The 26,310-nt window shown below is 40.9% G+C and overlaps 1 protein-coding gene across 5 annotated transcripts in view; it reads left to right on the top strand.

Annotated features, from left to right (window-relative positions):
- Window positions 1-1,274: 1,274 nt before the first annotated feature.
- The window catches only part of SORCS1 (sortilin related VPS10 domain containing receptor 1), a 580,968-nt gene continuing 555,932 nt past the window's right edge, over window positions 1,275-26,310 (top strand). For all 5 annotated transcript variants that reach the window (XM_055118868.1, XM_055118867.1, XM_004611935.3 and 2 more), the window contains exon 1: window positions 1,275-1,949. In XM_055118868.1, coding sequence (XP_054974843.1) covers window positions 1,392-1,949 — 558 coding nt within the window. In that variant the 5' untranslated portion in view covers window positions 1,275-1,391. The remainder of the gene's footprint in view (window positions 1,950-26,310) is intronic.

Here is a 26,310-nt window from a genome sequence, read left to right on the forward strand (position 1 = left end):
CACCTACCATAAATTTTTATTTGAACTTTTGAACAGCAGTCTGGGAGTTGGGCTGGGCAGATATTATAATCATACAATTATGGAATTTTAGGAGTGGGAAAGATTTTTAAAGGTCACCTAACGCAACCATTTAATTTCAAAGTGGAGGCGGGTCTCAGATTGCAATTTGTCTGACAACCCACCGCCAAGCAGTGAGTGAGTGAGCAACCAGCACAAACCTGACGGTGCTCCTAAGAGTCGCACGACAAGCGTTCCGAGCTCTGGGCTAGGCACGGCCGGCCGGCAGAGAGCCTAGGCGAGCCGATGCCTCTTCTTGCATCTCTTTGACCTACAGACAGATAAAAGACTCACGAGTGTGTGTTGAGTTAGCAACGGACAGATTTCCTACCATGTAGGGCACAGTGTCCACCAGGGAGGGAAAAAAAAAAAAAAAAAACAACGGCAGACACGTTTCTGACCATGGCTTTACAAGTTGCTTCCGATCTGGTCTTCCTGTCCGCAATGAGTTTGTGGTCTCTTGGGAAAGCCAAGACACTTGCTCAAAAAACGCCGGCGAACTGAGTTCAAATACAGTTGCACTTCACATACAGGGAAGGCGCCTAGGGGACCAGGGATGGGAAACACCCCTCCCTAAATGCACGCACGCACACACACATAGAGGCACAGACGCGCGTACACATACACACACACACACACACACACACACACACACACCATTTAATTACATCATTCTCCGCTGTTGTCTTTCCGGACACACACACACTCACACACACACACACACACACACACACACTCACACATACACACGCCCGCACGCGCGCACACACAAGAGGGAGACTCTCCTCGGGCTAAGATCGAGATGCCAACTGCCAAGTCCCGGAGACTAGGGGCGCAGAGACCAGCCCTCTAGCTGCCCAAACTGCAAAAGCCGGGCTGGTGTGTCGGTGGTGTGCGGGCTGCAGCGCAGGAAACCACCGTTGGCTGGCGGGGACACGCCACCCCGGGAATAGGAAGTCCCCGACCCAGTGACCGCCGGGGCCGGCGGCTCGGAGCTGGCCGCCCCCCGCCCGGGAGGGGCGCGCGGGCTCGGCGGCGGCTCGGCCGGGCCCGGGGGGAGGGTCGGCGGCGCAGAGCGGCATCCCCGGAGCGGGACGCGGCGGCCCGAGCCCCGGCAGCGCCCGCCCTCCCGCCCGCGCCCGCGCCCGCTCCGCCCGCGCTGCCACTCGGGCTCCACCCCCGCGCGGCGGCGCTTCGCTCGGCACCGGCCCCGCGCCGCCACCTGCCCCGCGCCGCGGCCCAACTTGGATGGAGTTGGGGTCCTGAGCGCCCCCCGACCGCCGGCCCGCCTCCGCTCCGGGACCCCCCCCTGGCCGCTCGTCTCGGCTCCGGCGATGGGAAAAGTTGGCGCCGCCGGCGGCCCCCCTGCCCGGCTGAGCGCGCTCCTGGCCGGCGCGGGGCTCCTGGTGCTCTGCGCCCCCGGCCACGGCGGCCGCGCTCCGGGCTGCCCCCCGCTGCGCCCCGGCCCCGGCCCGCGCGGGGCTCCGACCCCCGGGGGCTTCCTCCCGCCGGGCCCTCGCGGCGGAGCCCCTGCCACGCCCCTGCCCCTCCTCGGGCGCCCCCTGTTCGCGGTGGCCCCCGGAGACCGAGCGCTGTCCCTGGAGCGGGCCCGGGGCCCCCGGTCATCCCCGGCGCCGGCCCCGCGCTCCGGCCGGAGGAGACGCAGCCCGGATGATCTGGACCAGACGGCCGGGGCAGAGGGCGCGAGTCGCAGCCCCCGGGGAGTGCCGCGGGACGGCGGGCAGCGGGAGCCCGGGACTCCGGAGCGGGACCCGGACAAAGCCACTCGGTTCCGGATGGAGGAGCTGAGACTGACCAGCACCACGTTCGCGCTGACCGGCGACTCCGCGCACAACCAAGCCATGGTCCACTGGTCTGGGCACAACAGCAGTGTGAGTAGGACGGGACTATGGGCTTAGAGGGGCAGCTGCAAAGGGTTAAAGTGGCTTGAGTGATCTGCTAAGAGAATTTGGCGACATGGGGATTCTGGACTCCAAAAAAGATGCTGCATATCGAAGTGTTCCCCGCACACCTCCCCGCGGGAGTTAATGTTCCCTACCAGGAGGTTGAGGTCCTGTACCTGCTGCCCCCCCACCCCCCAACACCACGAGTCCACTCCAAACCCAGAGCGAAGCTCCAAACCCGAAGGGCATAGCCCTAGTTCCCGTTTCATCTGTAGCGCGGGTGCAGGATGTAGCTGAAGATTAGATAAAGGGGGAGGCGGGTGGGAGTTTGGAGGTTAAGTGTTTATAGAGTGTGGGGGTGAAGGGGTTAAATTTCCAAGCGGGCTGACATTCCCTCAAGTGACTTTCCCTTTACTTGCTAGACTTATGGATAAGCCCAAGTAAGATCAAGAAGACTTTATTTGCCGGCTTTACATTGGACTCTTATGCAGAACTCCTAACCCCTTCTTCCCCACGAGGGAAGGGAAGCGCAGGATGCTAAGGTGCCCTTAATGTAGAAGGGCTTTCTGGAAACCAAGTGAATGTGAGTTCCAGGAGAGGAAGAACTCTCCTCGGGATTCTTCTAACAGCATCAACCAGTGTGTCTGGAGAGCTGGGGCTTCCCAGCCTGTGAATGAGTGGTTGTTCCCTGGCATCTTCAGTGCCAGGCTGCTCAGATATAACACAGTGACAACTCCCTGTTCTGTCACATTGCTGAGTCCCTCCAGTCTGTGCCACTCACACAGAGGACCAAGTCCTGCCTCGGTGTAGGAACAGAAGAGGATTGCAGTAGTCTAGAAGGATGACTCTGGTGTGTGTGTGTGTGTGTGTGTGTGTGTGTGAAGGGGGTGGCTGGGGACCGCAGTTCATGGGCTTCGGGACCTTGGTCAGGTAAGGTTTTCCAAAAATTCTGGGGAAAGCTTCCCTGTTTGGAATCTGAGGTAGAGATTCCAATTCAAAAGGCACCCGGGAACTTCAGTGAGCCGATCTAGTAAAGATTACGTTTTGATGGCAATAACTGAGACTGATTTTCAAACTATGGAAACTTCTCCAAGCTGCTGGTAAGCACGCAAGACTATAATACCCAGAATGGGTAAAATGAAGAAAGATTTTGGAACAAGTTTTCATGTCCATCACTGGATGGAGATTGTACTGTCTGTAACAAGCTCACTCACTTTAGGGAGCCTTTCAAAATGTTTTCAGTTGCAATAGCCAGAAGCCTTCCCAGCAAGTGCCACAGGAACGAGATGTGCTCATTTTAAGCACTTTAATAGAAATTGTGTGCATTTTAAAATATTAGTCTGTCATCACTGATTCCTTGGATATATATATATACACACATATACACAGAAGTATAATAAGACAAGTCATGATAAATACTATTTTGTCTTGCTGTCTTTATCTTGAGAGTAACAGAAGGATTTTCCCCACATTTCAGCCTTGATGACAGAAACTTTGGTTTTATGATTCTCATGACTGTTTTACTCAATTAATTGGAGCTAAAATTCTTTCAAGTTCTAGAGACCCTTGCCCTCATTCCTTACCTTACCTATCATATCTTTCATATTATACCCATGAAAATTAATCTTCTCAGTTTGAACTTGTATCTTCTTAAGCCAATTAAATAATATCCGCACTACTTTAAGTAATTAACCCAAAGCATCTAGCTTTAAGGGAAGAATTTAAATAGATCAAACATATTAGATCTTGTATCAAGAAGTAAAGGCCTTTGGACCCAAACTATTTTTAGCTTTTAATGTAATTCAGGCTGTAAAATATTACTCACCAAATAGACCTCTGCTTTAGTTCATCTCTTGAAAGATCTTGGAAAGAGCGAGAAAAGAAAAGTACATCTTTGGCAAATTTTAAACTCCATTTAAGAAATGGCGCCAAGCACTGCCAGCCGTTTTTGTAGCGGTACGTATAAACCCCATAAGGCTTATTGGGGTCAGGACCCAATGGGTAGCATGCAAATCTGAGACAGTATAGGTAAGAATCAAGGTCTTTTTCAAATCCTGAACTTTGATATTCCATTGACCAATGAAATTTCTTATCTCTAATGCCTCTTCTATAAGGATTCACTCAAACTTTCACTCCTGCCCAATGACCAATTTTTTTTTGAAGTGTACACATTGTAGGTGGTAGTAGGAGAAAAAATTGTCTAAACCCAGGCCATCTGATACAAAGTTGTCAAGGATTCATAGGAAAGACAAAGTTTTTTAAAAATGTGTGTGCACATATCTCTGTAGTGCTGCTGATCAAGGCCAGGGGCTCACGCATGCAAGGCAAGAGCGTTTCCACTGATCTATAGCCCTCTATGAACTATTTTTTAAATTTTATTTCATTTTCTATTGAGGGTTGGGCACTGCAACCCGCAGGGCCCAGCGCTTAGTCTTAACTCAGTGCCCAAGGGTCACTTCTGGCTTGCTTAGGGATCCTGTGGAGCCTGGGGGCCTGGTATCAAACTGGGGTCAGCTGTATGCAAGTCAAGTGACTTAACCTCTGTATTATCTCTCCAGTTCCGTTAAAGTATTTTTCAAAGGGACAGAAGTAGAAAAAGACATTATTTCAGACAACTTTGTGACTTGGAAATCACAGGGTAGACTGAATATCTAGCTTTATTTATTTGTGCTTTCATCTTGACAAGTTGATTTCCCTCTGGGTTTGAATGTCCTCATCCTCCCCCTCACGACCCCGCAAAGAAAGGGTCCAGGTTGGTGAGATTGATTACAGAGAATGGTATGCTGGGATGTCCTTAAGAGTGAAGTTGTGAATGTAGAATATCACGCACTTCTTTAGAGCTTTTGCTTCTCCCCCCACCCAGGGAAAACTACTAATTTAAATAAGATGAGGGGCTCTCCTGTTGACATTTGGATGTCTTTCCCCCATCTTGCAGTCACAGCCTTATTCTTGCAGGGCCACAGGTAAGTACCTATCCTCTGAACCTGTCACTCCTTCAGCTAAAAGCCTTCACTCAATAAGGCTTAGGATTACAATAACACCAGCATTAAAGGTGTAAATGTATGATAATTGTAGGCTGCCTGTCAAACCGAGGAGTTCTGGATGGTTCTCTCAACAACATCTTCCCTTTTCCCTGCCCCCTCCACTGGTTGGACTTACACAGCTGTATAAAGACATGCCTGTTTTGTTTTATTCGTGGGTGTGATCTGATTCGTTGCTACTGCAGTCTAGCTTGATGGAAACTGTTGCTAGAGTTGGTGAAACACCTGTGGGGGGAACTTTTGGCATGAAAGGTGCTGGGTATGAATCATTTGTCATGAGCTTCGTGTCTTAAGCAAGAACATATTGTTCCTACCCTACTCATCTGAAGCATGCTGTGCTTTGATCTAAATTTATATAGTAATCCTTCGTTTGTTAAAATATATATTTATCTATATAGGCATGTGTGATGGGGCATGTGTTTATTCCTTATTTCCAAGGAATTTCAAAATGCTAACACTCATTAATCCTTATGAAATCCTCTTGGGTAATAGGTAGGTGGTAACTGTAAATATCCTCTCTTTTTCAAATTTTTATGCTGGAGTTGAATTTTAATATTTCAACTCACCACCTTGTCCCTTTCTTACTGGAAATAGTGTTAGAATATATGTTAATAGAAGCTTCTACTTGATGTACTTTGCCATTATGATATTTTTAATATTGCATTTATCATGGAGTGTGATACTATGATTATTTTTCCTATACTTTTGTGACTTTATTTGTCCTAGAACTTGAAGTTTTTTATTCAGTCATAGTAAGTATAACTGGGTACCAATCTGGGCATGGTTTAGCTATATGCCTTGCATTAATGATCTTACATAATTCTCATAAGAAGTATAGCAAGTATATTATTGCTTCTGTTAAATAGAGGAAGAAACTAAGGCTCCAAAAAGGCAGAAAGACTTACCTACCATGGGGCTGGAGCGATAGCACAGCGGGTAGGGCGCCTTGCACGCTGCCAACCCAGGTTTGATTCCTCCGCCCCTCTTGGAGAGCTCGGCAAGCTACCAGTGGCGTATTCTATATGCCAAAAACAGTAACAAGAAATCTCACAATGGAGATGTTACTGGTGCCTGCTCAAGCAAATTAATGAGCAACAGGATGACAGTGACAGTGGCAGTGTGAAGTTACAGAAGTTTACTGTTAAGTCTGACTCCCAGGGTGATCAGTTCCAGCTTTAATGCTGAACTTCAAGATCTCCCAGGATGGCGTGTCATACACATACAGATGTAGAATTCTAGGTGGGACATAGAAACTTAGATCTTTTGAAAAGTTATGTTTTAAACCATCCAATTTTGGGGATGGATTTCAGATGTTGCTGGGGGAAGGCAGAGTCTTAAATGCAATTTCCATTTCCTTGTAGAAAAGCAAGAGTTTCACATGTACCTGTCACCATGCCTTCAGTAATGATTTGGTTGGTCTCTCCACCAGCCACCTCCTCATCTTTCCTGAGACATGGGATCTGCACCTGGTGATTCATTGAGCACAAAGTATCATTCAGCTTTCAGAGCTTGTATTCTTCTGAAGTAGATCCTTTTTCTGAGTTATAACAAATCTGATTTCATAGAGAGAGAGATTGAACATAAACTCTTGATTTGGCTATTTCTTGACATTGGGGTTTTTCATTTGTCGGATCTGACTTTCTAAAAGTAAAATTATGAAAGATTTCAGTTTTCTCTATCACTTCCACATAACTCCTTCTCTACTCAGAACTGCTAGTGGGTGAGTGTTAACACAGGGTGACATGGAAGGTGGTGGGCTTGAATGTTTGACTATTTTGAGTTTGAATGTTTGACTATCCAGCTGTCCTGCTGAAGAGCACTTTATAGGGAGCAGGGCCCTTGAATTCTTTAAGCTACCATTTTCTCAACTGTGACTTTTGGAGACTTTTTCCTGAAAATTTCACATTATTTTTATCAAGTGTTTGACACAGCTGGTGCTCAATAAATTCATCATCTTATTTTAGCAGGAGAAGCATCACTCAGTAATTAAGTATCTAGGGTTAAGCTTCCCACTCTGCACAAAAATTACATGCTTTGTCGTAACCTGTTAAAAGTTTGTGGCCTTTGTTTCATCCTCTGGAAAATGACACCAAGCAAGTAGAACACCACTAAAGTCTCTCATAGACTGAAATTTATTTCCTAGCTTTTCCAACTTGGGTATGGATGTCCATACCATATTTAATTAAAACAAATTGGGAGTGATGGGATGCAGAAAAGATGGATTGAAAATTGAGCTATTTATTTCTCATGATCTTTCTTTGCCATGGTTTATATGCCTGTTTACGGGAAACTGAGATGTTTAGATCCTAAGAAGCAATCCTATGTAGTTTTCATAAAAACAAAATCTTATCTAATTAGATTTATTATATCATATCTAAATGTTAAGGAACTGCTTAACATTTTGCTTTGGACGGAGATTGCTTACAGCAAAAGTGGAATGTAAACATCTTTACTTTAATGGGATTTTCTAGAATAAACTCACTTGAGTATTCACTTTTCAATTATATACACACACTTTTAAAGAGAGACCCCAGAAACTCACAGTCTAAGCTTGATGGAATTATTTAATTTATTGAAGAGAATAATAATATTTCCTATTTAAGGGGAGAATGCCATGTGGCAGCATTATAGTAAGAATCTTATACTACTTTTCACATTCACTTTTCAATCTATAAATATGCATTGACTTTTCTGTCAGCCGTGATAATAAGGATAATGTGAAGTAATACATAAAAAAGAAAGAAATATTATGTCTGTCTTCAGATAGCTTTCATCTATTCCCCAAAATATCTTCTGAACAGGCATCAGAGGATGGGGGAGGGGAATAAGAATTCTCATGTTTTCTTTTTTCACCAAGACATTTTCCAGATGCAGTTTTACCAAAGGACTCTCCGTTGTTGTCTAAGTTTTTGGTCAACATTATCGCTGGCCAGTCTTCCCAGAAGTTAAAACATTTTTCTCCCTTCCAGCTTAGGTTATGTTACTTAATATATGAAAAAAAATTGTCCTGCTTTCATGTATGTTTCCCTTGGTCTTCTGTATCACTAGCTAGAAAGCATGGAGAATGCAACTCTGGAAATAACCAGGCAGTGATTCCATGGTGGCCAGTGGGGATCATGAAAAAGACAGAAGCTTCCTGTGGGCTGGCAGCAGCTTCTCTGGAAGTGCAGTGGATTCGCCTGCGGAGTGTTCATTCTGCTCAGATAGGACAGGTAGAATAATGAACAGTGATGGGAAACAAAGGTGGAATCTTGCTGAGCACCATTTACAAAGAAAGAATAGAGACTATTCCAAAGTTAGGTAGCGGGTAAAAAGACGCATGTGCTCTGTAGGAAATCCTACATGGAATTTTACACATGTATAAAAGATATTGTGTCTATTTCTATAGCACTCCTGAATGTTGTTAAACTGCTTTAGATCAGTTATTGCCCCCCCCCATTTTTTATTGCAAAATGCTTCAGTTTACGAAGATTGTGACATTACTTCTATTATGTGTTTTCTTCTCACCAAGGTCCTAGGAGTTAGGGAAGATAAATATCATCTACGTTTTCTCCCATAGGGAATCCAAGCCTTGTTCTAAAGCAAATGAGTGAAAGAGATGGGTCAGCAATAATTTGTCACATTTTATAGTGGATTCTTGTTTTGGCCCACTCACCTCTGACTTTCCACAGGCAAGAGATTTCTCATTTGGGTACGAGATATAGATATTTGGGTTATAGCTTTCAAGATATAAGCTCAACAATACAAGTTATTTCTCATGACTGTGGAGCGAGTGACCTCATATAAAGTCATGCACTCGTTATTGTATGAGAGATATGTATATATGTATGCATATATATGTTGTAACTCTATAAATGCAGTCTGAATAATCTGTTCAGCATATGTGTTTTACTGCTAATGGACTTTAGAGCTGAGATTGCTTCTGACTGGGATAATTGTAGTTGGAGTTGGGAGAAAAAGGGGATGAACAATCTTTTCTCCTCATTAATTATCGTATACAGATAGAATTGAATCTAAAGTCTCAACAAAGGATACCTAGAACACCAACATTGGGAGCATAAATCATGAAACTTGGAGGAATCTGTGATGATATATTAATGAATTCTACTTGTGAAAGAATAATAATTGAGTTACTAGCTATTGCTTGTTCTACTTCCTAACGTTGGAGATGGTGAGGTAGTGTTGAGGAATGAGATAAGGGATGAAGACAAGGAGGGATTTCTAAATATGAGGGGTAATTCCTTTAGCCAGGTAAAATGCTTTATAACCAGGCACCTTATAATAATGCTAACATACAAACCACCAATTTAGTGAATAGTTTCCTTGGAAACACACTGTAAAGCATTGCTATATTTTTACTCAACCCATTCCCCACCCTTAGAAATTAGATATAGTACAGCAGTAGAGAATCTGCCTCTTTTATTTTCGCTGGGGGCTTGGAGTGTTGGGGCCACACTTGGCTGTGTTCAGGGCTATTTCCGGTGTGGTGCTCAGGAGTGAGCCATGGTGGTGTTTAGGGGACTATATGTAGTGCTAGAATTCAACCAGGGATGGCTGCATGCAAGAGCCTTAAACCCTCTATTATCTCTCAGGCTTCTCAAACCTGATTGTAGGTGTGAGGTGCTCTGGGTTTGACTCCTGGCAGTGTCCAGGGTGACTAGGGCAGGTGGTAGAGTGGAAGTAAACAAATTATCAAATACCTCCTTTTCAGCAGGTCCGACTTTTAGTGGGGAGAAACTCCAAACAATAATAGTGAGTTTTTTGTTGAAATATTGAATGTAATCAAAGTAAAGTGAAAGTAAAGTGAAATTTATCAGCTACACAGGTGGGGTGGGGGGCTGGGAGGTGGGTGGGTGGGGGGAGGTATACTGTGATTCTTGGTGGTGGAATATGTGCACTGGTGAAGGGATGGGTGTTCGAGCATTGTATAACTGAGACTTAAACCTGAAAGCTTTGTAACTTTCCACCTGGTGATTCAATAAAAAGAATAAATAAAAAAAGAACAAATAAATTACATGGTATAGCAAGTCTAGATCCTCATTAGTTAAGGCACTAACTAGAAGGTGGTGGAGCTGGAATTTGAACCTCTCTGAATTCAATACAATTTCTTTTTAATCAGACCATTCAATTTTGTTCCTGACTATCTTTGAAAGAACACTATACATCAGTACAAAAGGGAGGGAGAGGAACTCTTGGCAGGAGAGACCCATTTCAGAGCACTCCCTTTCTTGCTGCCTCAATCTCAGTAATAAGATTGGCAATGAGAAGCACTTTACTTGGTAATAAGATGCTCCATGATGTAGCTTGATCAAAGCCCTAGCCTCTGTTCACCACTCCGGGTATAGTGGCCTGGGATTATTAATATATGTCTTCTTGTTATCCTGGGAGGATGTGTGGGATGTGCTATTTAGTTTCTGTCTGCTACTTAATGACCCTGGAGTGGCATTATGGATAGCATCTATGCTTTGAAAAGAATGTATGAGTAAGAATCTTGTTATCTGATAGCCAACTTATCATGTTGTGTCTAGACTCAATGAGTTGATGCCTCTAGTCTTCCCCTAACTGGTGTAACAAGGGCTATTAAACATGAGATTGTGGCTCACGCATCTTCATCTTGCTGCTCCAGGAGCCCTGTGCTGTTGGTATTTGTGTCCCTGTGTGTGCGTGTAGGGGAAGAGGGTTCTGTTCTTTCCCTCTCTCAGTGCTCCCACCGTATACTTTTGGTAAAAGGCTATTTGAGATACAGTTACGCCTATTTTTAAGAAACATAATACAGCTCTCTTTACCCTGATTTGCATTTTGCTGGTTCAGCTGAGGAGTTGTTACCTAGTAAGCCATGATTTCTCTCCTAGGCACTTTGAGCATTTTGTCTCAATATGTTTGTTCACATGGGGTCTGCTTTTCTGCTTTTCTGCTGAGGGGGTCCACACATCACACATGTTTATGTGTTAGAATAGCATTTTGAACCAGCGGCCATATGTTCCACAATAGCCCCCTGCCGAGATATACACAGAGAGCTACAGGTGAACATTACAAATCACATGAATGGGGCACTGACACAGGATTAAACTAGGGGACCAACCAGAAGGATATGGGACCTACAGGAAGATGAGATTGTAAGTGGATCCCTGATAGGAAAAAAAAAAAGTGGAGAAACACTGTTATAAATTCCCTAAGAGGATTAAGAGGATGCTACAAACAGTTAAGTTTTAAACATCATTCCCAGAATATGCATGTGTAAATTTGAGGGTCAGTGTAATCTGCCGATTGCCTTATGCCAATCTGCATGGTTTCCACATTTGCCTAACCCCCCTAGAGAGCTGATGCTCACACCTTGGATCAGATTCTCATTAAAAATTGTTATGCCTGGGGCTGGAGGAATAGCACAGCGGGTAGGGCGTTTGCCTTACACTCGGCCGACCCGGGTTCGAATCCCAGCATCCCATATTGTCCCCTGAGCATCGCCAGGGGTGATTCCTGAGTGCAGAGCCAGGAGTAACCCCTGTGCATCGCCAGGTGTGACCCAAAAAGCAAAAAAAAAAAAATGTTATGCCAACATTGAAGACCTGGTAAAAGGCTCAGAAGAAAATTGAATGGTGGTCATATGGGTCAGTATAAAATTCCTTAAATTAGGAAATTGATGGTGATTTTTCTACCATTATTATTGGCGTTTCTCTTTCTTGGATTTCATATGCCCATGGCAAAGCATGTCTTAGTCACTAAAATAGCATATTATTTTAAACATAACATAGTCTTGAATGACTGGGTTGAGTTTCCTACCATTCCATTATCTACAGATATATGAACATGTATAATTATGTCCATGGCTCTGGCCTTAGTTTCTTCTGTGCTATTTAGAGATAGTAATAATATCTTTCTTGTATGATTCTTAATTGCTAACGGAGACCAAATATAAACGAGTTTAAATTGGGATGTGGCACATAGTAAGTAATAAAGGTTAGATATTTTATTGTTATATTTATTATCATCATTATTTTGTTGATATTATTTCAGCACTAATAATACTCAAGTGTGACCTACTAAATGATGTTTGCAATAAGTTGCGCTTATGATATTGCCTCTGTTTCTGCATTTATATTATTTCATTCCGGTTCTCTTTTCTAATAATTAGGCCAGGATTCTGCCTTAGTGTTTTTGGCACTCCTCTCCACATCTTTATTTGTGCATAACACCTGAGATAAGGTTATGGACCCACTTTCTAGTGCATGTTTGTGGATGGAGGAAGGTTTTCATCACACCAATGAACACTTTTCCACACCAACTGGGTGCCCCACAATTGTACACTGGTATGAACTTTCTTCCCAGAGAAAGTATTAGATTCTCCCAAGAAAGTTTCAGATTCCAAAAGTTTAGCCCACCAAAGCCCACGAAATTCCCATTCAGTTCAACAAGAAACTTGTCCTATTGACAGGTAAATTTGCCACATGTGCTCATTAATGATCAACATTAGATTGCAGGTTCTAAAGAGTGTCTTGTATTTGATATGGGGAAGGCATCATGAAATAAAATAAAATAATCAGAATTTTCTATGCAGTTAGGTGGGAATGTGAGCCATTAATTCTCATGGCTGTGTTATTTTATTTGGTGTGACTAACCTGTACTTGATTATCCATTATGCTTTTGATATGTCAAAGTTGTTTGAGGCTTTGAAAATGAATGCTTCTAGAAACATCCTAGCACAGTCTTCCAGAATAGCACGTGTATCATGTCCAGGAGTAGCAATGACAAACCTTAGGACACACTGGAGGAAATTTCCAAATCTGAAGCGTCTTTGTCCTCTTTCAGTCTTCTTATGACCTCCAATGCTCCCTATTTCTGTCATCTCATTCTGGTGGTTATTTGGTTACATCACACTGTGGTTTTGGTAGTCATTGTTCTATAGACCAACGATGCCGAGCACTTTACCATGTGTATGGTAATAGGGCTATGCTTCTTGAGAAGACATGTTTTTTATATATAATTTTTTTCTTTATTTAAATGGAATCACTATGACATACAGGAGATCAACCTGAGGCTGCAGATGTCCTAGGTGCTTCCCAGACACGCAGGCAGGTGCATGTTTGTCAGTGTGCAGATCATTACAACATGCCATTTGACCAAAAGCTTACATTTCAGTAGACTGGGAACTTGTAAAGGTGATTAGAGGCTGCCCAAACAGCCTCCATCCCTCTCGGAGAGGCCGGCAAGCTACCGAGAGTATCCAGCCCACATGGCAGATCCTGGCAAGCTACCTACTCGTGGCGTACTTGATATGCCAAAAACAGTAACAATGATGGTCCTTATTCCCCTAATCCTGAAAGAGCCCCCAATATGCCATTGGGCTACACTGATTCGTGACAGGGATGAATGGAGATGTTACTGGTGCCTGCTTAAGCAAATCGATGAACAACAGGATGACAGTGATACAATGATACAGTGATATGGGGAAAAGGTGCTTCTCCTTGATTTGATTTCACAAGAGAGATTGCATACCTTGTCTTTGTTCTTCATTTTCCCCAAGTCTGTATATGTTCACTTTGACTGAACTTGAGTTTTTTTTGGAGGATGCATTACATAATTACCATTGATTTAATTTTCAAACATTCATTATCTATATAATCTCCAGTCCCTGTCTCCTTCCCAGAGATCAGAAACCGTATGGATAGAATTACCCATAATTCTGTGGTTCCTAAAGCCATCTTATTAATATAACAAAAGGTAAGGTTGGGTTTGAAGAAACTCATTAGAACTGGGAAGAGGAACATCTAGCTGTTTCTTACAATAAATAACAGTATCATATCTAGCTTACTAAATATTTGCATTTTCATTTTCTGTTTCTGTGGGGAAAAATTGACTTTTCATATAGAACAAACAGCTCATGACCTTTTATTTAAGTGTTGTATAATAGTCATTTAAAAATTGCTTATGTAAATATGTAAACCAAATTGGGAAATTTCTCACAAATTCCCAGAAAAGTAAACAATTAAAAAAGGTTAAAATTACACTACAAGTTCTATGAAGTGTTGTTTTTTACATTGTTCTCCTGTATAGCCCAAGATTCCTAGAATATACCAGAAAATTATATAAAGATAGAGTTTCCATATATGTATATTCTATTTTTTAAAAAATAGAAGAAGGGAAAACTCTAAACCTCTAAAATTAAGAGGAAATTTGGATTAGGTTATAGGATTTTATTTTAGTTCATAGTTTTGCTGTTGTTGTTTCTCAGCAAGGATGCATTGCTTGAGCTATTTTTTTAAGGCGATTTGAAAACTGAAAGAAGAAAGAGACCAAAGTGAGTTTGTGAACTTGACCTCATTAGAACTGAATTCCAGGCAATTAAATTGAACTAAAAGCTCACATTCATAGTATCTGATTTGCCATCAGTCATGTTGGGAGAGAACTCATACCTAAGAGTCTGCCAAGAAGCAAGCTCACCCTGGGTTTCTTTCCTGACTGTAAGGCAGCAGGGGCTATCATGCCTTTTGTTTATCACCCAGAGAGAGGAGAGATAGAGAGAAAGAGAGAGCTGAAAGTAATTTTACCAACCTGACTAGTCCCCTGGGAAACTCTAGTGGCCTGCAGTCCCCAATAAATGAGTATGCATTTCTATTTAAATCTCTATCTTGATCTTGACTTGCATTTTTAGATTACATGTATTCATATAAGTGTATATACAGTATATACGTTCGTTCTTTCTTCTTATTCACAGCAACCAAAGCAGTTACAGCGTTATGTTTCTACTCCCTAAAGTAGAATAGGATATAGAGTGATGAAGGGGAAGGGTGCTTCTTGATGAGAGCTTAGTGGAAGATATTCAGGACAATGGCAGAGGAAAAGAAAGGGAAAGAGATGGAGGTGACAAAAACAAGAGATAAAGATTAAGAGGGAGGCAGGGGAGGAATATGAGCATGAAAGAGACAGAGAGTGACAAAGAATGGCAGCAAGCAGAGGAGAAATAAGAAAAACAAGGGCACCTAGACTCAGGAAAAACTTGTGGTACCCTAGGGAAAGGAGAGGGGATGGAGGAAATGAAAGGGATCATTTTTATGGTTAAAAAAAAGCACTGAAATGTTGGTGATGGCATTGTTGCTAATTACACACATACAGAGGTGTGTAGCTAGACTCCTAGAATTCTGTAATACTTAAACTAGTCATATGTTAATGAAAACATTCAAAAATATTTTTAAAAGAAGGGTAAAGGGGAGAGAGACCCTTTATAGAGAAAAGCAGATTGAAGCACACAGAAAGGATAGAACTGAAAAGAGAAGGAAATGAGAGATGAAATAATGAGCAAAAGTGTCAGTGTATGAAGAAAACTCATTATCAACTCATTGAAAGTGCAAGAATAGTTCCTAGTCTGACTGTACCTTTCCTACTACAGATAGGGGCAGCAATTTTCTGGTTTTTTGCTTATAACAGACTCATGGTTGCATACCTAGCCACATCATACTACGAGCAGACACAGAGATCTTGCTGTCTTGAGGTACTTTTGAGAGCTGTGTCTAATGAACAGGGGGTGAGAGAAAGGGGAGTTATGCATTTTAAAGAATTTTTTAAGGGCGATATCCTTTAGGAAATGGGACCAATGGTCTGGGTAGTGGGGAGACAACTTTTAACCTTTCTTCTTATACTAATATGTTCCGTTTTGAAATTTTAACATGGGAGTGCATTTCTTTAATAATAAAAATACTAACCCATGTTTGAAGTGGCTGTTGTGTCAGCACTGCTGCTGAGTGCTGAGAATACAAAGATGAAGAAGGCTTGATCTTTACCCTGGAGGGTGCATATTCTGGTGGAAATGGACAGACACATAAACAGATAAATTGCAATTTAGTGTGATAAGTGCATAATAGCTGTAATAGAGTTTTGTGCAAAGTGCTATGGGAGCAAAGATGAGTGGGGGACAAGTAATTTTGTCTGAGAGTAGGAGGCAAGGCTTTAAAGGGAAGTGACATTTCAACTGGGTCTTTATAGAAGATTAGGAATTTTGCAGATAGAACAGGGCTGGGTAGGAGAAAAGGTCACTCCTGCCCATTTTAAACTTCCCCCCATCTCAGGTCTTTAGTTCATTTTAGGTTGTTAGCCCAGTCAACAACCTCTACCCTCTTTCTTCATCATCTTAGTAGCAATAGCCAGAATATCTGGACCACAGATCAGAGTGTGTTTAAATAGCAGATTACGACCCCCATCTCAAATCTCCTGTGAAGCATTCTGCCTGAAATTAGTCAGAGGAATCTGGTTTTCTCAAAGGAATAAAATGCCTCCCTGTGTTTTTTACACAACTACATGTACTTACATGTACTGACACTAACGTATACATAGATGCACAAAGATGCACCGATTTAAAGAATTGCTCTCTCCTCTATTTATAATAGAATTTGGTTAAGCATGCAATATTTAGATTTATCCCTGATTCTTTGATGCCTTTGCTTTTAAGGAGTGAAAAGTGAGTGTTTTATTGCCTTTTTATTGGCCAGATTTTCCAAATCAATAAGGGGAACCCAGTGCATTTGAATGAATTGAATGGTCACTTAGGATTGCTTTCGAAGCATTCAGAGCAGCAAGAGAATATAATAGAGTATTCCACCCCAGTGTTATCTATATTTAACTTCTTGTACCTTTCAAATAGAAGACAAAGCATACATATATTAAATACAGAAAAAAATCCTAGAGAACACATTTAGGTTTTAATTGTTTGGCCCCTTTCCTTCCTTGTATTTAACTTCTACAAAGGAAAGATTAGACATAGGTTACAGGTAAAGTAAAGGCTGAATAAGAGATAAGAGGAAGCTGACATACTGGTTCAGTCCATAAATGGTTGAAAAGCAAAGTCCATGGCTTTTGAATTCTACTCTTTTCATGCGTGAATTCAACTCTCAACACACTGTAGTTTGTGCTGATGCTATATCAGTTTGAAAAGCTAGCTTTGGGATATTATGACTTAGGAACTTTTGCTGAGTCTTTGTGCTACTGTAGTAAGTTAGATGACTCATGAGTTGTTTTGTTTTGATCTGTTAGAAAATAGTAAATATGTGTGCAGATAATTGAGCTTTACTGAATATTATAAATATTGTTCTGAATATTGTTGTGTTCCCAAACTTGCCTTACACACACACACACACACACACACACACACACACACACGTTTCATATGTTGAAACCTAATCCTCAAAAGATGATTTAGGCGGGTGGGTTATTGGGAGGGAATTTGCTCACCATTTCAAAGTCCTTCTGAATTAACTGAGAATTTTTTAAAAAGTGGTTTAGTATCTCTCTTGACTTTTCCAATCTGTCGGGACACAGAGAAAAGTCAGAGTCTGGGAGCCCAGAAGTGAGTCCCTAATGGACTCTGAACTGACTCTGTCTTGATCTTAAACTTCTTAGATTCCCAAACCATGATGGATAACTATCTGTGGTTTATAAGGCACTCAAACTATGGGATTTTGTTATACAAGTGCAATGAGCTAAAAATGCTCTGTTCTAGTCACCTAAGCCAGCTTATTTTCTTACATGGACTGTCTTCACGAGTTATCTGATTTACCTTAAAATATTAGGGCTGGTTTAAATATTATAATATTGATGTTAGAGGATGTAGAGACAGTTATCCACAAATTAGATCTTGAATACGTATAGCACTGTAGTACTGTCATCCTGTTGTTCATCGATTTGCTCAAGCAGGCACCAGTAACATCTCCATTGTGAAACTTGTTGTTACTGTTTTTGGCATATCAAATATGCCACGGGTAGCTTGCCAGGCTCTGCTGTGCGGGCCAGATACTCTTGGTAACTTGCTGGAATCTCCGAGAGGGAAGGAGGAATCAAACCTGGGTCTGCTGTGTGCAAGGAAAATGCCCTACCCGCTGTGCTATCGCTCCACTCAATTTCTATTGTCATCAATTTTGTTTTGGCTTTGTGAAAATTTGGTATTTAAACCAATTGATACCAAACATTCACAAAGCCAAAACAAAACTGATGACAAAGCAAAAATAAGTCTTGCGAACAACATAATGGCAACCTGTGTTTTAACTTTGGGGTCTACTCAAAGCTACTAATAGTTAACCACAATCACATGCAAGATAAAGAATAGGCCATTAATATGTTCTTGGAGGCATAGGATATGAAGAATTTACTGGGCAAGGTAAAGTCAAGATCCAACTAATTTCACTGAAGAACAAGGATAGGGGATGGCATAATTTGTCAAAGAGAAGTCACAAAAAAAATAATTCTAGTGGTTTCTGGCCGCTCTCCCCCTCCCCAGCTCTCAGTGCTGGAGATCAGACCCAGGGCCTCACACGTAAGGCAAACAAGTCAGGCGTTCTATCCTGAGTCACATCCTAGCCCCACACTCCTTATATGCCTATCACCTTCTGGAGTTATATTTTACACGTCTCACGGAAGTACTAAGAATTAGTCAAAGAGTTTCAAAATACTCAATAATTTTGTAATTGCAAAAAAAATGCATCATATGCAAGATTTATTGTTTAACATATTATTTTATGCTTCAACAAATTTAAAAAAGTCTTAGAGGAAAAGAGAAAAAAACTATTCCTTTGAGACTTGCCACTTTAGGGCCACGGAGATAGTAACACAGGTAGGGTGCTTCCCTTTCGTGTAGTAAACCAGGGTTTGATCTCTGGCACCCATAGGGTTCTCCAAACACAACAGGAATGAACGCTTAGCAAAGAGCTGAGAGTGAGCTCTGAACACAGCTGGGTGTGCCCCCAAAACAAAATCAAATGAATGAACCAAAATGCATCTACTTTAGAAGTACCCTAGTGCATAAATAAAATTTGTTTCAAGCAAAGGTAAACTACAACCCCTGAACCATCAAATATTTGTATAGCCCAAGAGTTAAAAGGTTCTTTTTACATTTTTAAATGGCTGAGAAAAAATAATATATATATATATATATATATTGTAACATATAAGGGCTGAAGTGATAGCACAGTGGAGAGGGCGTTTGCCTTGCATGATGGCCAACCTGGTTTCGATTCCTCTGTCCCTCTCAGAGAGCTCGGCAAGCTACCAAGAGTATCTTGCCCGCATAGCAGAGGTTGGCAAGCTACCCGTGGCGTAATCAATAAGCCAAAAACAGTAACAACAAATCTCACAATGGAGACGTTACTGGTGCCTGCTTGAGCAAGTCAATGTGCAACAGTGACAGTGACAGTAACCTATAAAAATGATGCGATACTGGGATTCAAGTAATAGTATAGTGGATAGGCCATTTGCCTTGCATGTGGCTGACTATGGTTTAGTCCCCAGCAGGAGTACAGAGCCCTAAATGCAGAGCCACGAGTAAACCCTGAGCAACACTAGATGTGGACCCAAACATATTTGATATATAAAATTTTATTGGAACACAAATGCACTAATTTTTTATGCCAATAATGCCAATGGCTGACTTTGTTTAACAACAAAGCTGAGTCATTGTAAAAGAGGTGGTGTTGTCCATAAGGTCTAAAATATTTATCCTCAGGTCTCTTACAAGAAATGCTCTAAGGGATTATAAAGCATGTTAACAGAGAAACAGTGGGGATACAGCAATTGTCATCTGCATGTTAACTTAAATGAATAGTCCTTTACTCTTTACTTTCTTGAGTCAAGTTCATACCTACTCTAACCATCTTAAATTTCTAGTCATCAGGTGCGGTCCCTCATTCCCTCTCCTTATTCCCTTCATATTATTTCCTCTTATTAGAAACTAATCTGCCATGTCTCTGCCCCATTTATATCTTTTATTTATCTTTTTGGGGGAGGGGTGCTGTGCATACCTGGTGGTACCCAGGTCTTACTCCTGGAGCTACACTCAGAGATCACTCCCGGCAGGACTTGGTGGACCATATCAGTGCCAGGTATCAAACCTGGGTAAGACATAAGCAAAGCAAATAACTTACTCACTGCACTGTTTTTCTTTCCAGCATTAGATCATTTTATTCTTATTATTTGGGTATCACTGCTTTTCTGAGGTTTTCCTCATTGTTTCCAAGAAATGATACCTGACCCTAATGAGAAGAGATCTTAGATGCAAGGTCAGTTTCTTTGTGCCTTTTTCCAAGCACTAAGTACTAAGTGTCTTCTGGTTTTTATCCCAATTAATGGTGAATAATTTGACACACATTCATTCATTTTTATACCAGTATTTAGCATATAGAAGATGCCTGGTAAGCATATTTTAAAAACTCAAAATGCTAAGGAAAGGTATTATATTGAATTTTCCTGATAGGAAAGGTAAATGGTCAAACTGAGATCCAATTATTAGAGACTCTCCTGGGTAGTGCAACTCTTTTATTCTTGACTGTGCTATGTTACACCACATTATCATCGCCAGCATATAATCTTTGCACCTTGTTAAAAGTAGCACCAACACACACATCCTTTTGGACAATATTTGTCTGCTTTTTTGTTTCTAGCAGTTCTCGGGTCTTATACCTGGATCTGTTCTCAGAGATCACTCCTGGAAGTGCCTAGTGTACCATATACAGTGCTGGTGTGAAAGATTTAGCTGGGCTTAGCTGCATTAGCTGCATGCAAAGCAAGTGCCGTAACTCCTGCAGTATCCCCTCCAGCCCTTTCACGTCATATTTGCATTCAAATGTTATGAAAAAAAGTTTGAATAAAATCTGCAATAATTGTGCAACAAATTGCAGTAAAGTGTAGTAAATAGCTTCTTTATTCAAATACTATTATTAAAATGATGTGAAATCAAACATATGTACGCATTCTCAACCAGGCATTTGTATCTGTGTTCATACAATTGGAGATACACACACATATACACACACATACAGAGAAAGAGAGAGGGAAAGAGAGAGAGGGAGAGAGAGTGGAGGGAGAGAGGAGAGAGAGAAGAGAGAAAGAGAGCTTGAGAGAGAGAGGAAGAGAGACAGAGAGAGAGAGAGAGAGAGAGAGAGAGAATCCAGATCAAATTGTGCTGGAATCAGTTTCTGTGTAGGTATGAGTCTTGAAGGAGCCTGTTTTCCAGCCATAAAATGAGCAGATAGCTATTGGGGTCAGCATAGCCTCAGGCTTGAGGGAGAAAATATCTTCATATTTCTCTTTTTAAAAACTGGATTAAGAAACAGCCCCATAATCAGGATCAGACATTTGAAAAACAATGAGGAAATGTTGCATTATGAGAAATTACATTGCTGCTGTGATAATGAACTGTGCCTAAAGCACAGTGACAATGAGAAAATAATTATTGGTTCAATTTACATACTCTCTCAGACTAACTTACCTGAAAAGATAAATTGAAAGTTGTTGGGTATTGCAAGTAACTTTAGAAGTCATAAGATATCAGTTAAATTTGCAAACACAGCTATTTATTGATAGTTCAGGAGATAATTAATTTAATGATAGCCACTGTTCTTTAGATGTTTACAGCATGCCAGGAGTTATTAATCTTGTTATAATGTTTAGCAATGATAGACACTAAGTACCGCGATTATTTTCATTTTAGAAGCACAAATCTGAAAGATGGAGGTTAAGTAATTTACCCAAGGTCATAGAGATAGCAAAAGGTAAAATTGGCATTTAAATGTAGACTTTTTTTTCTAAAAACTTTAGTTTTTAGCCATTATATTCTGATACATTCGGAACACTATGACATTTCTTCCTCAAATATCCTCGTTTTCTTGTCTTCCTTCATTACTCTGTGCCTAATACATATCAGTTACTGGGGATGGTCTCACTATCAAAATTTGTAAGAACTAATATCAGATGATTGCATAAAGAACATGTGGTAAAAATACTATACTATTAAATATTCTGCATTTAAGATAACAGAATGTGCTCTTAGGACAAAATGGTTGATCTCAGGGTGATTACTGAGTGAAATAAGAAAAAGACAATTAATTATCAGATAATTTTACTCATATGGTATGTCAATTTACTAAATTAAATAAAAAACCTGACAAAATACAACAACATTAACCTGTAGACTTGAGGAACACTGTGTTATTACCAGAGGGAAAGGATGGTGTGGTGGGTGGGTATTTTTGATGGTGGGAGGGTACTAGGACTTTGGTTGATGGGAGTGTTGAGAAATGTCATTTAGATGACATGCTAATCTCCATCAATTTTATAATGTTTCAAACAAATTCAGCAAAAATGTATAAGTAGGGGCTAGAGATACAATACAGGAGGGTAGCGTGATTGCCTTGTCAGTGAAAAACCCAGATTTCATTCCTAGCATCCCAAATGGTTCCCTTAGCCCTGAAGGAGTAATCCCTGAGCACAGAACTAAGAGTAAGCACAAGCACTGATGGCTGTGACACAAAAACAAAACAAAACAAAACAAGTAATAATCCTGATCATATACTTAATGTTTGTTCACTCACTGACTCTAGAAGGTGTCAGAACTTATGATCCTGGAGACATTTTGACAATGCATCTTTCAGAACCACAAATATTTGCTCATTCCTTGGGGCCTTATGGAAAATATGAAAAACATTTGTTTTACTGAGATGAACATTATTAGGAAACAAGTAGTATAGTGATTGTCATAGTTAAACTAGTGTAAATATATAACATAAATATTTTAAGTAGATGGAAACTCTTAGGGTTCTCTTTATCATGGTCTTTGGGAAATTAATATTTGTATGTGAATACTATTTATATATACACACTCATCTCTACTTCTACCTCTATATTTATATAATCAACCATTCTTATGACTTTAACCTGTAGCAGGATAAACGTCATTCAGTAAGTCCTTTTAATACTTGAGGCAAATTCTATAACATGCAGATGTAATGAAACTCTAGGACTGCTTTTCTATAAAAACCAGAATGCTTGTCCCGGTTGTATGATTGAGTGAACATTTTATATGTAGATGAAAAATGATAAAACTATTTTCAAATACTGTAGTAGCTATAGCACTGAATTAAAAATAGAGCTAATATGACAGTTATTTAGCAAACAATTTGGGGTCCTTCTTCCTTACAGTGGCTTATTTTCTCACTTGGAAAATGTTCCTTTCTATTAGAGAAGGAGGCCATTTTCTTCCATACCCTCAAACTGAAAAATCAACAACTATTTATGCTAGATTGTGTTTTGTGCAACCTGCTATATATATTGCCCCACTAGTGAAGTTGTCTTAATTCAATCCTAAAATTTTTGAATTGCCTCACTTTGATTTTTTATTAAAACTACTGCAGAGAAAACTTGTTTGTATTGTTAGTGGACATTCTTATTTTGAGACCTCTTTAAGAAGTATTTGAGCTAAATTTCTTGCAAGTTTCTAATTATTACCCATTCTTTTTATTAGTTTTAACACTTGGTAGATGCTAATTAATTTTCCTTCAGAGTGATTTAATGTTGGACAGTTACATTTTTCAATCTTCTACATTTGGTTTACAATTCAGAGAGAAAAACTAGGATAATAAATGTTTTTTTTTTTTTTTTTTACATCCTATAGACAAAACCATTTCTTCCACCTAGGATGACTGGCAAGATGCTTCTTTCCCAGAAGTTGTTGGTCCTGGCATTTCTCCAATCTCCTCATTTTCTTCTTTAGGTGATTCAATTCAGCAACATTCACTTTACTATTCCTGGTAGTCCAGATAACTTGCATCATCAGGAAATGCCTAATGTGTTTGCCCAAGAATTTCTTACCAAACAGTCTGCTTTATTCATTGCTTACTCCCATTTCAGCACCACCTACCACTTGCATGGATATTTATCACTTAATTTTTGCAGTTGTATATGAGCTGAAATCAGAATGCTTCCACACCTCCTCCTTCATCTACAGTGGCAGAGAGATGATCCCACCTTGAAGAAAAGGCAGATGGATTAAAGAGAATTCTATATTTGATGGCTTAATTCTTTTGAATAGGCACTATAGAAAGTCTTGGCATAATGATATACACATTTTTTCACCCCTCCTTTCCTGGAGATGGCACAGATATTTGTCACATATATATCCTTATATCCTCGTACAAAAGACAGACTGGTAACTAAATGCAAAACTCCTCTCTGGGAGTAGCATCCTATGGGATGCTACCATTTCTAAAAAATTTGGCCATTCCATGCAAATGAAAATGAAACTGACCAGAAGAAAGAGGAAGTCAGGGCATTCAGTAGGTGGAGCTGTTCTCTGTGAGTCAGTGCTGAAGCTAGTTCCTGCGTTAAACTTCTGTCCCTCACTGCTAAGTGCTGGCTAAGATAAAGTCATGGGCTATTTATTTGGCATAGGGAAGGAAATTCAGAGTCATGCTTTGTTTTTCAGCCAGGCCGTGTTACACATATGCATGGCGCATGCCCTTTATATGATGCAATGAGGTTACAGGGAACTAACTGTTGTTGATTCTTCAAATACACAGAAAAATCATATTTGGCCTGTACAGACTTAAATAGAGGAAGGAAGGAATCATGCTTTAAGTATGGATTGAGTGTCCCTGTTTTTCATTCTACTGATTCTTTGACTTTGTTATAGCATCAGGATACCCTGCAAGTGTTTAAGTTTCTGGTAGTATTGAGAATATTAAAATGGTTTTACCTCAAAAGTTTCAAAATATGGGTATGATAGGTATGATAAATAATCAAAATATAACCTGGTAAGTACAACACAGAGATTTTGTGGAGGATAGGAATTTCCATATATATAAATATATATACATATATATCACTGTATCACTGTATCACTGTCATCCCATTGTTCATAGATTTGTTTGAGCGGGCACCAGTTATGTCTACATTCATTCCAGACCTGAGATTTTAGCAGCCTCTCCTTACTTATCCTTCCCAACGATGCTGTATTGAAGGCTCTTTCAGAGTCAGGAGAATGAGACCCACTATTGTTACTGTTTTTGGCATATCGAATATGCCATGGGGAGCTTGCCAGGCTCTGCTGTGCAGTATATATATATATATATATATATATATATATATATATATATATATATATATATATGTTGGTGGAGCACGGAGAAACCGTGGTGGTGGCCACAGTGTTGCCGCCTGCCCCGGCTGGGCAGAGTCTCAATGCCGAGGTCATAGAGCCATGGTGGCAGTGCGCACAGTGGCTCATCCACTGTGGGGTGCTGTCAGCCAACCACCAGGTGACCTGGGACTCAGTGCAGGTGTTTGACCCTGCACAGACCCTCTGCAATAGTGTCCTGCTCTGCCAGTTGCTCAACAACTTCTGGGCATACTCCATCAGCCTCAAGGAGATCAACCTGAGGCCGCAGGTGTGCCAGAGATGCAGGCAGGTGTATGTTTTTTAGTGTGCAGAGTGCTACAACATGCCACTCAACCAAAAGCTTACTTATTTGGTCTACTCAAAGTCTACTTATTTGGTCTACCAAATAAGTCAATAAGTAGACTTATTTGGTAGACTGGGGACACCTGTAAAGGAGATTAGAGGCCGCCCCAAAATGCTCTGTCCCTCTTGGAGAGCCTGGCAAGCGACCAAGAGTATCTGCCCACACAACAGAACCTGACAAGCTACCCATGGCGTACTTGATATGCCAAAAACAGTAACAATGACGATCCTCATTCCCCTGATCCTGAAAGAGCCCCCAATACGCCATCAGGCCACACTAGCATACAGCAGGGATGAATGGAGATGTTACTAGCACCCACTCAAGCAAATCGATAAACAATGGGATGACAGTGATACAGTGATATATATATATATGTAATAATACCAGCAAAGACATAATACACAATGACATGATATAATATTGCTGGTCAATATGAAGAATAACTAGTAATTTAAAGACAAATTACTAAAAAGCCCTGCACAATGAACGATTGGCACATATTGCCATTCAGAAGCAGGACTATTAACCCATGGAAGAAAAGGGAGCCAGAGTGTAGATGTGGAGAAGGAACATGCAGTTTGAGAGGCAAATTCGTATTAGATCATGAAGGGTCTTGCAAACCAAACCAATAGTTTAGAGTATACTCTGAAAGTATTAGGGGGTGACATGATAAGCACTGGAGTGTGGAAGTTAAAAATAGCCAGGGCTAATTGGATGGGCAGAATATTGGAGAAAAGAGACTGACTGCTGGAGAACTCATTCATCCATCTGACACATCCTGTGAGTATCCAAGGGTCGATGGACACTGAGAGACTTTGCAGTGTTCACACATACTCTGAGCATAACAGTAGAGCAGGTGTGGCCAGTGCATAGGTCTCAGAAAATAAGGCGCAGTTCATCTTTAGTCTGCTCTATAGTTTCACCTTTGTAGTTGGAATTCCAGAGAGCGAGGTCAATGCCACAAATCAACACGTCTGAGTGGTGACCCCCAGTTCCACTGCAAATTTTATGGAGTGATAGCACAGCGGGTAGGGCATT

The sequence above is a fragment of the Sorex araneus genome, chromosome 11, assembly GCF_027595985.1.
Source record: "Sorex araneus isolate mSorAra2 chromosome 11, mSorAra2.pri, whole genome shotgun sequence".
In the NCBI taxonomy this organism is placed as follows: Eukaryota; Metazoa; Chordata; class Mammalia; order Eulipotyphla; family Soricidae; genus Sorex; species Sorex araneus.